An 18,439-nucleotide genomic window follows, 5' to 3' on the forward strand; every position below is an offset into this window, starting at 1 on the left:
GATGAAATTATCAATTCTAATCTTGGCTCCTGGAAGTCAGATCACTAACTGACTGCTCCTGTCCATTCTTCTTGCAGCTGAATCATCAAGTAGAATGACATCTTTTCTGTTCTATTCTGGTTACCTATTTTCCCAATATGTCTGTAAGACCATTCTTCTTCCTTAAATACCCACACTTCATCTCTTTTCTGTGTTCTTCATCTAGTGGACCAAGGATTAGGGAGCTGCCATTTGTATAATCATTACATATCATATTATCTTTTCCCCAGTTTTCTATTGTCCTCTCTTTCCATTTCTCCTGCTTTCTTGTGATATCAAGGTTTTATTTTCTGTCAATATAAACACCATGCAAAGGTATTTTTTTCAAGATAGCAGACTGAATTATATACAAATATCTGAAATTATATTTTATGAAAATGTATATCAATAAAGGCAGTAAGAAAGTTAAAAAGTTTTCCTTCATATTAAAATCATACATCACACACTAGATGAAATTTAACTCTTCATGGTGTGGGGGGAAAAATCATTAATTACAACAAAGTGATATAAAAATTGTAGTAGTCAGTATCAGGACATTATCTGTGACCTAGACTATGGTTGAATTTCTGCACAATTATTGTAAATGGATACCCTAGATTCCTTAAATGATTGGCATAAAGAAGGTTTATACAAAGGCAGTCAGTTGTTTAATTTTTAAGATGTCATGACATGGTGAAACAAACAAGCACATACATCATTTTAAGTACACAGTAATGTTATGCTACATTTTTGAACAGTTTAGAACTGAAAGTGCTTCACATCTATAGGATAAGAAATGGCTTCCCCTCCTCATCCCTAAACGATGAGAGCAAAGAAACAACCCTTTAATAAGTTAAATAACAGTGCCCCATTTATCCATGCGTATATAAAGTTCCCAACAATTCAGAAGGTCACACAGTGAAATGTACAATCTTTATACAGTATAACAAATTTTAGAAGAAAAAAGTTATCTAGACATTTATTGGTTCCCAGAACCCTGATCTTGCTCTCTGTTGTAGAGCTAAGGACAAAAAGCAACATATTGTATTAGCCTTTTGTTCTTGGTTTTTAATACCAATTTCCTCATCCCAATTTATTTTGAGCAACCAGTCATTAAATCATGATCATATTAACTGCTTAATTCGAATATCAAAGGCATATTCAGTAAGATACCAGTATGGGGGTACTGTTAAAGTAAAAATCATCATTAGATCTCACATGTACTGTCAGCAAATTTACACAGCAATGCTACTCTTTACAATACAATGTAAAATAAGATCATGTTATGATGGAAGTTGTTCCTGAGTTAAAATTTGCTAGATACTGCTAGATTAAATGTCTTCCTTTTGTCTTTCCTCTGGAATGTCTTTTCACGGGTACTCAACAGAAAATTAAAATTCACACTAAAATAAAGGCTGAGTAAGTCACTTGGATTTCGATGCCTGAACTTAACAACTTCAGCATACCTGAACAAAACTCAAATCGCATTGCTATTCCCAAATCTAAATTCAGGAAAAAAAGTGATGAATTTGTGATGTTTAGCATTACTTAGCTTACTCTTTTTAAAGTAATGATATAAATTCTGCTAAACAAAAGACTAACTAAATATATCAGCCCAACATTTTGGTTTGAATTCAGCAACAGGAAATCATTTCAAGATAAGACATTGTAATTAGTAGTGAGCCTTTGGGAAGATATCTAAAAATCTCGAACACACCTGAATGCTTTAACTTTTTCTCAATCTGTTCCTTTAAGAATATGGGACAGGGGATCAATTTTCAAATGTGAGCAAATGGAATTAAGTGCCTAAAAATATATTTAGATGTCTAAAATGGTCACTTGGGATCTACAAGTCCATTTAGATCCCTAACATTAGGTTCCCAAGCTTTTAATTTAATCCCCTGTATTGTTAAGTGACGATATTTTTAACCTATCTATTGTTAAAAGAATCTCCATCCATTTTTCTCGGCCAAGCAATTTGAAAATTCATTTTTCAGAGATTAATTGAAAACTGTATATGAAAAATGAAGTTTGTAGATAAAATGGACTTTTCAGAGCAAACTCTAACAGTCATCTTGCTAAAATGGGACATAACAGTGCATGAGCCCTATGAAAAATTGTGAGAAATAGCATCCATTCTACTTTTAAAATGGTTTATCAGATAAAAATATTAATGAGTAATAAACGTAACAAGAAACAAATTAATTCTATTTGCCTTCATTTGGGCTCTGCTTCAACAAAGACTTTAAGCGTGTACTTCAGTTTGAAGTCAATGGGACTTAAGTCCAAGCTTAAAATTCAGCACATGCTTAAGTGCTTTGCTGAATCAGGGCTACAATAAGTACCACTGAAGTCATGGAACAACTTGAGTAAAGGTTAAGGCCTTTTTTATAACAATGATAAAGCCAGTGCTTGAACTTGATATACAGGTGGTTACGCTATACCTCCATTTCTGGCTGCTGTCCACTGAAAAAAAGAACAGAGAGAGCTGGAACACATCACTTGAGAGGAGGCTTACCTCTTTCCTCTAATTTGATGACTAAAGCACAGCAGAAATTTGTGTCTCCTCGTGCTTGATCCAAAGCTTATTGAAGTCAATGGGAGTCTTACTATTAACTTCAATGAGCTTTGAATAAGAGCCTTAAAGAGGGCACCAGCTGCAGTTCCGTAGTGTCTTCTATTCTAAATCTAGGAAGACACTGCAGTTATTGCAGTCACAAAACCTACGGGCTGAATGTTTTTAGTGGTGCCCACTGTATGCATTGCCGAGCTTCCAATCTGCCAGAGCCACAAATTACAAAACACACTTTTGTATAACAGATGCCACAAAAAGGCCAATTGTAAACACAAACCCTTATTTCTAAATTTGCTTTTGTTTATTCATGCTGCGATGGAAACAATATTGTTTTACATGTAATAAGAGAAGGGGATGGGGACAGATAGACTATTCTTCCACTGAGGGTGTTCAGAATAAAAATACCCTGCCTACTAAAGGAAGAACAGAATTAGGCTGGCCTAACCTGAGTGGCCTATGCATAACTAGATATTTAGTTTGTTTGATTATCGTGACCATAAAATAAATAGTATTTTTATTCACAAAATCGAGATTAGGATTTTTTTTTTGAAATTATCAGCCAGTGTAAGTTAAAGTACATGCACAACTATAGAAAATGTAGTACATAAACACCTAAGAATCAGTCATAAAAAAGCAAGCAAGCACATCAGTCTTTAATTGGCCAAAATAGTGTTGTATATTAGTGCTCCAAACAAGTGTAAATAAATATGTCATGGGGCCATTAGAATGAAACAAAAAATGGTGTCAATCCACAATTTATTTTATCTTTTTTGATTTAATACTGAAAAAGCATTTAAAACTGTGTTTAAATGTTTGCACAGACATAAATAATGTTAATTAAATGATTTAAATACATTGGTCAATAAGAAAAAATAGGTTTTGTAGATTTGTGCATGTGATATGAGGAGGGTAATTTGAAACAAACCTACAAATGATCCAAACACAGCATCAAAGAACTCTGATCTTTCTGAGGTGAGAGTGTACTGTTATTTCTAAAACTTGTGACAATTATAATAATGGGGAAAAAGTACGGTATAACATTGTATCAGCCCCGATACATCAATCACGTAGGCATTCAAAATTACAGATATTTACAAGAAAAATATATATATTTAATTAAAAAGCCACTGAAAAACATGGACTTTTAGTCAGCTGCTGCACATTCTGCAAAATGAGGTAATTTAGATGAAAACAAATTAAGTTTTGTAAAGTTCAGGATCCAGGGTCTCCACACTTATAGACTGCTTCAGTTGAAAGGTCTGACTTGTTTGTATATGTTACAAGCAAAAAAAATCACTAGATCCAGTTAAATCCTGCTTTGTAGTGCTCTTGAAGCAACACTGACTAATCAGAAGGCTTCCCAGCGTGATTTGACAACTGGTCTTTCAATAGAAAGAAACAAACAATGGTAAATTAGTTATAAATTGGTTTCATCCCAAGAAGGATCATTCATATTCTTTAACACTTTCCTAACAAGCTTTTCCAGGTCCTTGCGAGCTCTTTGCTCTTCTTCTAAAGATTTCTTCATCTTTTTGTTATCCTGTCAAACAGAGGACAAATAGTTTATGGTAACTTTTTTCAACAGCAAACTGATCTTTCCTCACCAAAATGCATGCTGCTAATTGAAGGGCAGTGAGGGTTCTTTTAAATAAAAGTCTGTTACAGATTTTGCTGCCTGATGCAGCTATTTTGTGTTATACTTATTCAATATTCAAAAGTTACTTACACAATTACTTGGTACAGTGAAACAGAAATGCCTAATGGAAACTAAAATGCTTCTCTCTCTCATACATAGTTGTTATTGGAAACAAGTCACAAATGGAAAATAGTTTTCAAGTCCCTTGAGAGAGTTTAAGCACATAAATAACTACTAAGGAATATATTTGTAATAAAATAGAAAGAGAATGAAATAAAAGAATTAGAATGAAAAAACTTGTAAGAACCACTTATGCCTTCTGGTATTTCAAACTTCTTTACACTGAAATACACACTGAAATAAGTTTCACAAACCTAAACACTACTGTAGAGCACACACAAGCTTTAATTTGCTTTACTGGGAAATCTAAATTGCTTTATTGGTCAGGACACTGATATTAACTATTATTCTTTCTGACACATGCTCTGTGACTTCACTTCCAGCTAGACAACCATCAGTCAAACAAAGAGGACTGAGGTATTATCTGAAAGACAGCTCCTCTAATTGCAGTTTCACCACTTGATTGTGAGTCCAAGTCCCAACATTTTACCCTGTATTTGAAACTTCAACCCACAACCTTTGGGGCCATAAGTAAGGGTGCTACCAACTGAACAACACTAATGCTTACATTATTCAACCCAGTGGAGACTGATATTGGTAGGGGCTGGGGGAAGCAACCAGAGGATACAACAAGGATTACATTAAAGCCCCCAAGAATGATGGAGCGTGTCTGCTGTTTGTCATTCAGATTTGCAATCTGGACATCTCACTATATTCTCAGCATCTTTCAGATGATTATATAGTGGCAGTGAGCAGTAACTGCTTTTTTTCCCCATCTGCATCAGGTTGGGAGTGAAATCTTTTCTCTCAGACACAGACCACACTTCTATCTATTGTCACTTCAAGATTGGACTATAAGTAGTATGCTCTACTTGGTGCTATGATCTGAAATAGCTTAGAAACCGAAGGTGGTAAGGAGGGTGGCACCCACTTCTTAAGTGGTGTACCTCACCATGAGTACATGAAACCTGTGGTCTGGAATCCACATTGGCTGCCTGTGGGTTTCCAGATGAAGTTTAAATTCTTGATTCCTACCTAGTACAAAGCCCTATGTTGCCTGGGACTTGCCTAGCTTAGAGATCACCCCTCTCCCTAAGTGACATTGCCACAGTAGGGGCCTTCAAGGGAACTCCCATGGTGTGTGAGAGAGGAAAACATTAGCAGGGTGTTTTCCATGTGGGCCCCTTGACTTTGGAATTCACTCCCCCATTACTCAGAAATAGGCCAGATTTGTTAACCATTAGACTACCTAAAAAGTCCATCTATTTGGAGAGGCCTGGGGTACAGGGGTGACATCAGGTGAAGATGCAGAGTTCACTTTTGATGTTTTTGTCTTAATTTAATTGTATCTTTAATGGTCCATCAAAGGTACCTAGAGCCTGGGATAGGCATTCTTTATATGTTGAAATCAACACACACACACCCCATTTTATTTTACACAGCAATTGTGATATTTATGGGGGCATATGGTATGTGACTATTTCATTTGTTCTGGAACAAAAATTTTGAGAGAGACAGAGAATACAGATTCATATTTATATGTATATAATTGAATCAGCTAGGTTAAAAACCTGTTTTGTGGTACACCAGAAGGGAGATTTTATCTAATAGTCTCTAGCTCTGGAAGCGAAGATCACTTGACTAATTTACATATAGGGAAAAGGGGCTAATTTAATGGCTTTTTACCCACCTGTACATTAAGGAATGCAGATGTGCAGCAGCAGAGAACAACAGTTGGGACTTCTCAAATAGAACTGGTTCTGTGTGTTGGTTACATTTTTAACAGCTCCAGTGAAAATGTGTCTGACTAGGAGACCAGATAAATTGCACCAGGCCCTCCTAGGAAGTGGTAGCAGAAGGGCAACTATGGCTTTAAGTAAATGCACAGGTCTGACGTAGACAGTTCTATCCATTAGAGTCTAGCAAAGATAGATTGCCAGTATTTGATTCTTGAGAATGACCAGAAAATTATAAGCATATACTTGCAATACTTTTTTTATACATCTATCTTCCTTTAGGTAGGCACAGCCAATCAAGATTTTTTAAGAACCCACAGATTTATTGTTACCCCAAACAATAAAAGACCTTGTAACCTTGAAAGTGTGGGCTGACTCGTAAGTTACAGAGAGGAGGATTGGAACAGTCCAAGGACCATGGCAGGTACACAACAGATATAAATACATCTACATGAACATTCCAGTAATACAATCAAGATCAGTGCTAACTTGGGTTATCTGCTATATAAGGAATGTGTACACAATTAAAAGCCTTGTTTCAGCAAAGGGCTAAAGCAAGTGAGTGGTCTGCTTAAGCTGTGGGTATTATTTAGTACTCAGACTGTTGTAGCAGGTTAGGGCCCCAATCACAGATCAGGGCCTCCCCGGGTCTAAACAGACTTTATTCTGTACCAGCCTTTCCGTTCTTATTAAGCTTCCATATGCCTTCTTACCTGTAGGTGAAGCACTGAAAATGTGGACCTGCACTGAAAGAAAGCACCTGCAAGTATACTTGGGTGAAATTTTGTCTGAAACTTTCTGTTTTAAATTTTTTTTTGGCCAAAAAAATTGCAGATTCAGATCGATCAAAACATTTTGCGAATTCGTGTTCAATTTGCCAAATTTTGGGGGTAGAAACCTTCCCCAAAAATTCTGGGGAAAAAATAAATACATTTCCTTTTGACATTTACTAAATTAAACATTTTTATTCTAAATGGTTTTTTGTTTAGAAATTTACTTCAATTTTATTATTAAAAGGTTTAAAGCTCAATAAAGAAACCAAACATTTTGTTTCAGATCAAATCAAGTATTTTGTTTAACCTGAAATTTTTTCAACTGTTTGGATCACTGAAAATTTTGAAAAATTTTAGATTTTGGATTGACCCAAAACTAATTTTAATTTTCTTTTTATTTTTTGAATGGCCAGCAAACAAACAAATAAAAATCAGTTATTTAGACAGCTCTAGTTGCAAGTTCCATGCTAGTTTCTCAAGGGGAATTCTGCAAGATGTCTCACCTATGTGATAAAATAATATCTGAGCTAACTTGTGGCATGAATAATTTTTGAATAGCGGTCACATGACAATAAGTGAGGGAAAGTAAGGTAAAGTGGCTCTTCATCTCCTGAAATGAGAAGATATAAGAATTGATCAAAAGGAAGTGCTCAAGTACTGCGGGAGGTGGGGGGGGGTGGGGGGGGGGGGGAGAGGAGAGATAAAGGCCTAAATAGAATCAGACATATTTAAATCACTGAAGTTATTATAGTCTGAGTACCAGTATCTTTGTTTTTTTTCTATTTTTCAGTTGGTAAACTTTTATAGTATTTTAAATTGCTGCCTAATATGTCACAAATTGCTGCAGTTTGAAAACAGGGCACGTTTCACTCAGTCAACTCACGGACATAATATATCTAACTCCTTTCTCCTGGGTTTATGTTTTTGTTTTGTATTATCTTCCCTCAGTTTCTAAACTACATTTTTTTAAAATTCAACTGGGATAGAGATCTCCTTTTTTGGACTAAAAACTGAAGATTCTGAATCTAGCCCTAACCCTGCTACTGAAAAAAAACTTAATCCTACTAACTTTAATAATTATTTGCTGCAACTACAACGTACAATCTGCACACTCCCCCGCCATCCATAAGTGTTGATAAAATACAGTATGCATTATTTACCAACCTGTCTTAATTCCTGTACTTCATCCTTTAATGCATATACTGTGTCAACAAGGCTTCTAAAATAGAAGATTAAGATCTATTACAATCGTTTCATAAAGTGTAAATGGATTAACAGATTTATATATTATTAAAAGGCATTAAATACCATGCAATAAAATTCAACACATGAAAAATCATGAAGCAAAAGAGCCAGCTAACTCCTAATACTTCCCCAACCCTTTGTGTAATGTTATACATTCAAGACAGAAACCAGCCAGGTAAACTCCTTAGAAAAAGGACCTGTCATCCTATTTGTAACATCTAGCATAATTGATGTCATTTTATTTGTGTCTGAAACACCATGCATGCCTACTAAATTAAGTTATATACACTGTAAAATAAATAATAAATATACAGTTAGAAAGAAGCCTGCAAGTCGACACTAAAGGAAAGACTATATCATTCAGCAACAAAATGGATCAATTTTCAGCTGTAGCGTATGTCATGATTAACCAGCAAAAAAACCTCCACTATATCACTATTGCTGTTAAACCTATTGCTACAGAATAAACAGAATAAACTTCATAGCCAAGTATATCACACAAATTACTTTTGTGCAAGTGTGAAATTTACTGTTTTAAATTTAGACATTTTCTTACTTTTCTTCGATCACAGTCTGACCATTGCTTTTTGTTTCTTCTACAATAATTTTCTCTTCCTCTGGAAGCAATACTTGGGGAGCAGACTCTTTACGGGAACCTATTACAAAAAAAAAAAAAATTACAGAATGAATAACATGCAAACAACACCAGAGGACTTTCAAGAGATTATTGTTTCATCTTTATAATGTATGACACACTTTTATGAACCAAGTATTTGCTTTAAATTGTTTGTCTCATGAACACACAGCTATTGACTTATATCCTTTACTTCTTTAACAATGTTTTTCTGTAGACTCTGGAATTAAAAAAAAAAATCTGACTCATTTTTTTCATTTTTGTTGGTGGTGGAACTCCCCGGTGTTGTCAGTGGTGATGCTGTCCAGAGATCAAGGCATAGTAAAATATCTGTCTCTTTGAATTTGTAAGACTCGTATGGATTCGCCGCAGTGAGGTAAATTAGAGTATTATGTGTGTATATAAACAAATTGCAGTCAAGCCTTTAGGGCTAATTCTGAACTTATTTATAACAGTATAAATCAAGAGTAACTCCAGCAAAGCCAATAGAGAGAAGCAGTGACAGTGAGATCAAATGTTGAAATTGCAGTTTCAGGGCACAAATGAAATCAATCACACAGGAGTGGGAGTAGCAAGAAAAAATAAAAAGATTTGAAATTTTTTTTCCAGAAAACAAGCTATTCTTTATACATCTGAGAAGTTTACAAATAACATCATGTATATATAAATAAATAAAAGATGGTGCTTTTTACTCATATAAATTACCAAATTACATTATTAAAATCATTATACAAAGTACAGTTAAAAAAATATAAAAACCGTAAACTATAAGAGAAAAAATGATTTCACAACAATCTCAAAACACATCTCCTCCAGCACCATTTTACCATGAACATTTTTATTATCATTCCAAAATGATGTATCTCTAAGATAATTAGTGTAAATTGTGAAACAGGTGGCTCTGAACAGTTTGAAGGCATGTGTCTTTCACGAAGCAAACTGTTCTAGAAATGATAGTTAATTAGGCTGCAACAAATTACTAGCATTTTTCAAAAAGGTTTGTAAATAAAATGCTTCCTAAGCATTTGTTTAGAACTACATGTTTAGTTAAATAAAGCTGATAAAGCTTTGGAGCTGTTGTATATTTACCCAAAATGTCAACTATGAAATTACAGACAATGCCCACTCATTTACCAGTTTATTATCATGGTCTTCCTCTAACCAGGAATGTATTAATTTTAGCATGATTTCAGTTTACACCCAATAAATGTGTATTATGGGGAGCACTTCTGTTAGTGGAAATTTGTTCATTCTTGATGACCAGCTGCTTCATTATAATGTTGCCTTTGCTTCACAGATGGTAACAAAATGCTGTAATCTCTAAACACAGGGCAAATCATGTTGAAGAACGTGAGCCCAATGAAAGACATTAACTATCAAACCACTGCTGTCATATGTTCTGAGGACAAATAAGCCAACAGGAGAAAAATAGACCCCTGCTTAGTGATACAGAAAAGCTCAAACTACTTTTCAGTAAATGATGGCAATCAGTTAAATCAGTGGGAACAGTCCTTCGGCAGGCACTGAGGATCTAACAGTAGATTCACATCTCTATACAATAACGATCATGAGGAAAGGATCTGAGAGCAGAATCTGGTCCTAAACAACCGTAAATCCTATATAATAAAAAAGGGTCAAATACGGTTTTAAAATGAACTCATGCTGTTGTACAATGAGAAAAATCATAATTTTGCAAGGAAGGAGTGACTTGAAACATAGGCACAGCAGAGCTCTGCGTATGTGGTGAAAGAAATTTCTGTACTGGCATTGTCCATCATAATTTTGACTGACGCAAAAATTATTTGTCTTGTGCTTATCAACAACTAATAAGCTGGGGAACTGCCTGAGGTAGGTCGGACTAATTGTGATATGTCAGGCTATTGTGGAGCAATGAGATAAAAATAATTGTAAGAGGTTAGACTAATGATCTAGCAGCATCGGAGTTTGGGTCTGAGTGTCAGTTTTGAGCACCCCAAGGCAGCAGGGGCAGAGGGTGGTGTTTACTTGGGAAAGAGAAATGTCTTGTATTTGTCTCCTGTGGCTCCCTTTACTCAGTTGAAGGAATGAAGCATTTATCTCTAGACAGAGCTGCATCCAAGTCTCTCTGCTGGAAATAAGGACACAGTGATATCGGGCCTTTGGAGGGGTGGGGATGGCATGGGGAGAAAGACAGCTAAAACTAGAAAATGTTATAACTATAAAGCTATTTCACAAATACCATATCTAATCTATGTATAATCTATACACACAATATATATATATATATTCATCATAGATAACCATATGTGTACATTAAAACTGAAGCAGACCGCATAGAAAATATCTTGTGACACTGGGGTGTAGAATACTGAAGAAAAATTTAAATCACATTTTATAAAAAAGAAAATGTTCACAGTAATAAACACTGTACACACACACAAACGCACACGCATATATCAGTTATGAGAAATATAAACTATACCCATGTCACTGGTCTTTTGTGGGCCAGAGTGTATAATGATGATGAAGTCAGAACATCGAGAGCTTCATTGGCATTCTTATTGCATTGATAAGCTTCCTAATGTTGTAATTGCTTTTTATTGTTGCCACCATGCGGCTCTCACTGCTCTGGCCTCAGATAGCTGTGTTTATCTTGTTCCCATGAAAAAAATGTAATTTTGTATTTCAGCCTGTCATATTCTATTTGCACTTCACAAACACCTGCTGATAGAATATTAATAGAGGTATGAAGAAACAAAAATAGCATTTTTCAACCTGTACTAAAAACGTTTTAGTAGGGCGACTTATACAGTATTTGCAGAAAGTACAGATTTGATGCGATAACCTACAATAGAAAAATGCAAATCTCTATTAAACTATTTTATTGCCCTGATGATTCTTTTCTATACCACCTGTTATTTTAAAAGAGAAACCATATTGACTTTGCTATATTTACTTGTAAATTTGCATTTGAAATAAGTTTTCATCTCAACCAGAAAATCTAACTTTGTTAATGGAGGGTGTGTGGCTAAATCCCCCGAAGGTCTTTGAAAATCTCAAAGGCCAAGAGTGAATAAATCCTCAGCCCCTCTCCAGACTCTTTTCAGGTGACCTCCTTGCAAGCTATGGCATAGGGGGCATGCCTATGGAGTGGGGCTGGGAGCAGGAGGGGTGTGTTGGGTGAGGTTGGGTTGAAGCATGCAGTATTGTAAAGACGCAGCAGTGCTGCACCTATATGGCAGACCCAGGAGTCCTGTTCAAATTACACCTCTTAGAGGCACAACAAAGAATCTCACCCTAAGTCTTTTAAACTTTAAAGACGGAATCTCCAACAGCAGTAACCTGTTATTTTCATTCTTTAAAACACAGTAATAACTGGGACCTTCCCAGCAAAAACGTTTGTATAAAACTGCATGTGTGAATAGTCCCATTGAAGTCAACAGGACTTCTCAAGTAAGTACAATTACACACTTGCACTCTGCCAGATTGGGACATTTATAAATAAAACACCTTCATGACGACATACTGGCCTGGTGTAAACTGAAAACCATTACAATGCAATATATACATAAAACAAACCCGCTGAAATCTCAAAAAGAGCTCAATGCAAACTGGCGTGGTGTAATATAAAAATGTTGACCAAAAACCATGAGTTGTAGATGAGGGCAAAAGAGGTCATAATGAAAAACAAACAAACAAAAATCCCATCTTTGAAATAATTTTAAAAATTCCTAATTATTTTTAGAAATGGGGAGGGAGGTAAGTGAAACAGATGTTGGGGAGGGTGGGGAGGTGAGGCAATCCAGCAGCAGACCATAACTGCCTGCTGACCTGAGATGAGATTACTGATATTCCTAAAAGGACAGTAGTTTCATAGTCAGATATACATCCAGACAAAGATCTACAACATAGCCAGGCCTACGCTATTTCGGTTCTTAAAGCTCCAAAATACCAATTTAAATAAAGAAAATCAATCCAAACATTATTAGGCACCCATTGCAAAAGTGCAGGAAACTTGTAATATTACTCCTGGGGGAATTCTGCACCACAGCATGTGCGCAGAATTCATGTCCCCCGCAGATTTCTTTGCTTCCCCGCAGAAAAATGAGTTTCTGACAGGGAAGCAAAGAGAAGCTGCAAGAGTAGTCAGGCACCATTCCCTAGTTGCATAGGTACAACATTTCAGGCACCCAAAGCAGAAGTAAATCACTGCAGGACTGGGGACAACCCAGCCAGTGGCTCCTACCCTGAACTGGAATCAGCTGCTAGTCCCAGCTGAGCTGGAGGTAGGAGAGGATGGGACTTCCTCTTCCCTTGCAAGGAGTAGCTGGGGCTCTATCAGACCCACCCCCCAGAAACTCCCCCAGCTGCAGGAAGCTCAGCATCCTCCCCTGCTTCCTGCCCCCATTGCTCCTCAGCTGTGGGGGGAGGGATCACTGTACGGGGAGCTGCTCTCCAATCCGCCCAACCCCCATGCATCCGGATGTTCCATACCTAGACACTCCCACCAAGCCTCACCCCGCATACCCAGAACCCCCCTATCCCTCCATACCCTAACCCCACTCCATTGAACCTCAACCCTTGCATCTGGAGCCCCCTGCACCCAGACCATCCCCCCACTAAGTTTCCTGCACTCAAACTCCCACCCTGACTTGCCCCACCCCCCTGCATCACCCTGAGCCCCCACACCACTGACCCCCAATTAACTGCACCCAGATCTCCACTCCACCAAGCCCCACTCCCCCAGCATCCAGACCCCCATACTGAGACCCCCACACCCATATCCCTCCACTGAGCACCAAACACTTTCACCCGGAAGCCACTGCAGAGTCCCATTGCCTCTGCACTTGGAACCCCGCTCCCCCACAAACAAGCCTCTGTGCATCCAGATCCCCCCACACCTAGATCCCCCACTGCGCTGCCTGCACCCTGATTGCCCCGCACAGAATCCTCTCACCCCACAATGAGCCCCTCCACACTTGGATCCTGCCTGGTTGAGCCTGTGTGTCCCACACTTGGTGCGCCTGGTGCACAGGGCCAGGGCCCCAGGGTGTTTCTGGGGCAGGCCCAGGCCTCGTACTGTGTCAGGGTCAGATGCAGCCTAACCACTGAGTCAGTGTCTCCGGGGTGGGTGGTGGGGATGTTGCAGGGTGATCTCCCACCTTTGTGCAGCCGGTGGCCTGTGCTCCCCACTGCCATGCTGGAGCCTCTGCAATTATTTATTAACAAATAAAAATTGTAGAATTTTGCAGAATTTTAAAATATTGTGCACAGAACTTTTAATATTTTGGGACAGAATGCCCTCAGGAGTATAATAAAACATGTTATTGCATTCTGAACAAGTTGTATATAGTGTATACAGTATATAGCTACTCTACCCTTCCTGTGAACGAATTACAATTAAGGTGCATGTCATGATGGCATGTTTTACTATTGAGATGATTGTCACAAAATAAAATTAGAGCATACATGATGCAAAACTGTACAACTGAAAAAAGCCCAACACTGCCTGACACAGAAAATGCTAAGTTGAAAGTTATGCCAGGTTTATGAACTCAATTCACTACGTCCAAACACACACAACCTCTATCAACAAGCAGAGACACAAGCTTCTACCCAGCAGTAAGACTTCTGTTTTCCCAGGGCTGAGGATGAAGCAGCTCTGATGTTTCCTTCTAGCAATATCCTCCAAGACACAGGTTCAACTTCTAGAATCCACAAGGTAAGAGAAGTACATCTGTACATCAGCTCATTCATGGTACTCTATGCAATAGTAAGAGACTTCAGATGCACACTCTGTTAACATGGGAAAGGAAGATACATATTTGCAAAATGCACATATCAGATTCCCTCAGTGATCACAGTGCTTTTAGTCACCACTGACTGACATCTAGGCATGGATTATTCACATGGAAGGGCAGTTTAAGACACATCTGGAACATTCATCAAGCAACAGCCTATGGCCACTTATATTAAGAGCCGCTGAGACATTCACATGACAAAAATGGCCAGTTGATCTCACTCTAAAACCAGCAGGACAAGACTCATGAGCATTTAGCACAACTCCAAAGGAAAGCCAGAATGCAGACTGGAATTCACCGAACTTCTCCCTGGCGTCCAACTGCACCTATTGTTAATGTGATTAGGATGGACTACAAAATGACACATGCAAGAACACATTGATATATGATGCAGCTCCACTGCCTCGGAGATGTGTCTGACGGTTGGTTTTGAATCTGACATTAGGCACACTATATGAGGGGGTCTGGATAAGTGCAAACATAACGAATTATATTTTAAAAGGAAAGTGCAAGGTTGAAAATAAAAGGTAAACTTTTGTAATAACCACACATTAGGCCTTTTCCTAGACTCAGTCCTTGGACTGGTTTAACTAAAGTTGTTTTTAAAAAAAACTATTAAGAGACAAATACTCTATATACACTATACTTTAACAGCTGTTAATTTACAATAATAGTATAAATTGGGAGTATCATTGATGACTGGACTGAACAACTTGTACAGATTTCATTCTGTCTTTAGCTTTTCATATTTTCAAAGGCAAAAAAAAAAGTGGTGAGGGCACAGACTTACACTGATCTAAATCTTTTGTAACTGTACAATTTTCATATTAATGCCAGACATTCTTGTTTTCTACATCTCTTTCTACAAAATCTGATTTTTAATAGAATGGAAAATCATTTTCTATTCTAAGAAATTCTTTTAAAAATATCTACTAATAGGATTGCTGGGCTTGAGTTTCAAGGTCTAGTTAATAGGGCTGTCGATTAATTTAACTCAGCGATTAACTCAAAACAAATTTATTGCAATTAAAAAAATTAATCACAGTTTTCATTGCACTGTTAGTACTGATTGTTGTTACCTGTTCTTGAATATTCCATTATTTCACAACATCCAAGAAACGCTCTACACATGTTTCAGCATAATGTCTCTCTTCAGGATGCATTACTGTTAAAGCAAATGATTGCAGTGTCCATCCAGTATCAATCAGGTGTGCTGTGACTCCAAGATAGCTCTGATTGCTCAAGGATGTCCAGTGATCACCAGTCAAAGCAACAGCTAGGGCATTTTTCAGAAGCTCCAACTTTGTGGTCTTCTCGTTGTAATACAGGTCATGTATTCATGATGGAATGGCTCCTTGGGAGGGCAAGGTGTATGACTGATTGGAAGATGCAATTTGAGTAACATCTCTCAGCTCTCTGTTGTTTACAACGTTGGGTGGTCTGCAGTTCATAGCTATCCGCTTTGCAATTGCATTGGTTAAGCTGTTCTACTTTCAGGATCGCTACAAGCCCTGGATCAAACTCTAAGTGTACTCTGTTATGGTTGATGGGATTCATTTGCTGTTGCTATGTTATCTGTAGCACAAGATGTGGAGGCGAAAGAATGTTTAGCGTGTAGGTGGTACTGCAGACTTGAAATACTTCGATGGTATTGGAACTTAGCCCTGCAATAGCTACATATAACCATCTTTTTATCCCGTGCAATCAAAGCTGTGATTAATCTTATTTTTTTAAATCTCTTGATAGCCCTACTTATCAAGCTCAGTCTTGAAATAAGTAAGTTTTTTTTCCCCCATTACTCCCCTTGGAGGGCTGTTCCAGAACTTCACTTCTCTGACGGTTAGATACTTTCATCTAACTTCAAGCATAAACTTGTTGATGGCTAGTTTATATCCATTTGTTCTTGTACAACCACTGGCCCTTAACTTAAATAGCACATCTATCTCTCTGATGTATTTATATGGAGTTATCATACCGCCCCTCAGCCTTCATTTGGTTAGGCTAACCCAGCCAAAGTCCTTAAGTCTCCTCTTGTAAGGTAGTTTCTCCATTCCTCTGATCATCCTAGCATCCCTTCTCTGAACCTGTTCCAGTTTGAAGTCATCTTTGTTAAACATGGGAGACCAGAATTGCATCCAGTATTCCAGATGAGGTCTCACCAGAGCCTGGTACAATGGTAATAACACTTCCCTGGCTCTATTGGAAATACTTTGCCTGATGCATGATAGGACTGAATTAGCCTTTTTCACAGCTGCATCACATTGTCAGCTCATAGTCATCAACTGAAACACTCCTCCGTCACTTCCAACTGATAAGTCCCCATGACCTTTCACTTTGCATTAGGCCTGTCAATTAAGGATTAATTCACAGCATGATTAAGGCGTAATTTTTTTTAATCCGTTAATTGGACTTCAGAGTCAGCGGGGCCGAAGGCCCGCACCCTGAGGGGGGGCCGAAGGCTTGTGCCCTAAAAGGTTGAATGTACGGGATCACAATTTTTTTTCTAGTGGGTTGGGTCATGATTTTTTTTAAGTCCAACTGGGGTCACCAGCATAAAAAGTTTGAGAGACACTGCTCTAAAGTTTTACATTGTTTTATTTTTGAGTGCAGTTATGTTAAAAAAAAATCTACATTTGTAAGTTACACTTTCATGATAAAGAGCTTGAACTACAGTACTTGTATGAGGTGAATTGAAATACTCTCTTATCTTTTCACAGTGCAAATATTTGTAATAAAAAATAATATAAAGTGAGCTGTAACTTGGTATTGTGTTGTAATTGAAATCAATATATTTGAAAATGTAGAAAACATCCAAATATTTAAATAAATGATAGTCTATTATTGTTTAGCAGTGTGATTAAAACTGCGATTAATCGCAATTCATTTTTTTAATCGCTTGACAGCCCTACTAGTTAGATATCTAACTGGCCATTTGCATGTACACTTGTGGTATATTCACGTGCAAATTAGACCAGTGCACACTTTAAATGTTCAACTTTTCATTGCATTATTCACATTCTAATCACTAACACCGATGGATATTGCTGTCAAATCAGGTACCCAGTTGCCCATTGAACAAACTTTACAGAGTGTTCTACTGTGAAGAATCTGTTAGCGCTAACAAATCTAAAAAAAGAGTGAACTGCAGTCTGTACTTTTCTTGTGCATCAACTGAATTGTTAACCAGGTTCCAACTGCAGAGCTAAATTTTCCCCTAAGTCTAACGTATCAAATACCATTGAGAACTACTAGGTTGCCATAAGCTTAAGCACAAAGGGGCTGCACAGATGTAGCTATTAGCTAAAGACAGAATCTGACATGAAGAAACTTTGTTGCTGGTGGTTATGCATCAGTAGGAAAGAACCTAGCATGACTTTCCGATCACAGGTTGAGTTTGTAGGGCTGGGAACTAAAAACCCATCATTTTATTTGTATGCCAATATGTCAAATTCAGTCATTTTTTGGAGGAGAACCAATTTTAAAGAGTTTATAGACACAAGTAAATCTTTGGGAAAAAACAACAGGACACACAGCTGGTATATATGAATGGAGTAATACTAAATAAGGGGCTTTCTACTTTTGGAATAATGACAGTATGAAGAGCCCTAAGAAAAAATTTCAAAACATATACAAAGAGTACTTACTTTAGATACAGAATTTCCCACATTTCCCTAATTGATACAGATGTTCATGAAAAAAGATTATGCTCACCATTCATTTAGATGGCTGTAGGGCTAGAAAAGAATTGCTACATTAGTAGCAAAACTTTAAGACCACAGATATATGCACTAATTTGTACTTGTGTACCAGGCCCTCTACATATTTTATTCAATCTTTTTTAAACTGACCCAATTTTCTCCTGAGCAACTGCCTAGCCTGTTTTCAATTTACGTTTTCTCATATTAAGGGGGGAAACACTACT

The 18,439-nt window shown here is 37.4% G+C and overlaps 1 protein-coding gene across 4 annotated transcripts in view; it reads right to left on the reverse strand.

Moving 5' to 3' along the window:
* Positions 1-1,082: 1,082 nt before the first annotated feature.
* ARHGEF7 (Rho guanine nucleotide exchange factor 7) overlaps positions 1,083-18,439 on the reverse strand; it is a 192,538-nt gene continuing 175,181 nt past the window's right edge. For all 4 annotated transcript variants that reach the window (XM_054011294.1, XM_054011286.1, XM_054011311.1 and 1 more), the window contains 3 exons: positions 8,660-8,759; positions 8,023-8,077; positions 1,083-4,133 (listed from right to left, as the gene is read on the reverse strand). In XM_054011294.1, coding sequence (XP_053867269.1) covers positions 4,011-4,133; positions 8,023-8,077; positions 8,660-8,759 — 278 coding nt within the window. In that variant the 3' untranslated portion in view covers positions 1,083-4,010. The remainder of the gene's footprint in view (positions 4,134-8,022; positions 8,078-8,659; positions 8,760-18,439) is intronic.

Source organism: Malaclemys terrapin, chromosome 1 (assembly GCF_027887155.1).
Source record: "Malaclemys terrapin pileata isolate rMalTer1 chromosome 1, rMalTer1.hap1, whole genome shotgun sequence".
Classification (NCBI taxonomy): domain Eukaryota; kingdom Metazoa; phylum Chordata; order Testudines; family Emydidae; genus Malaclemys; species Malaclemys terrapin.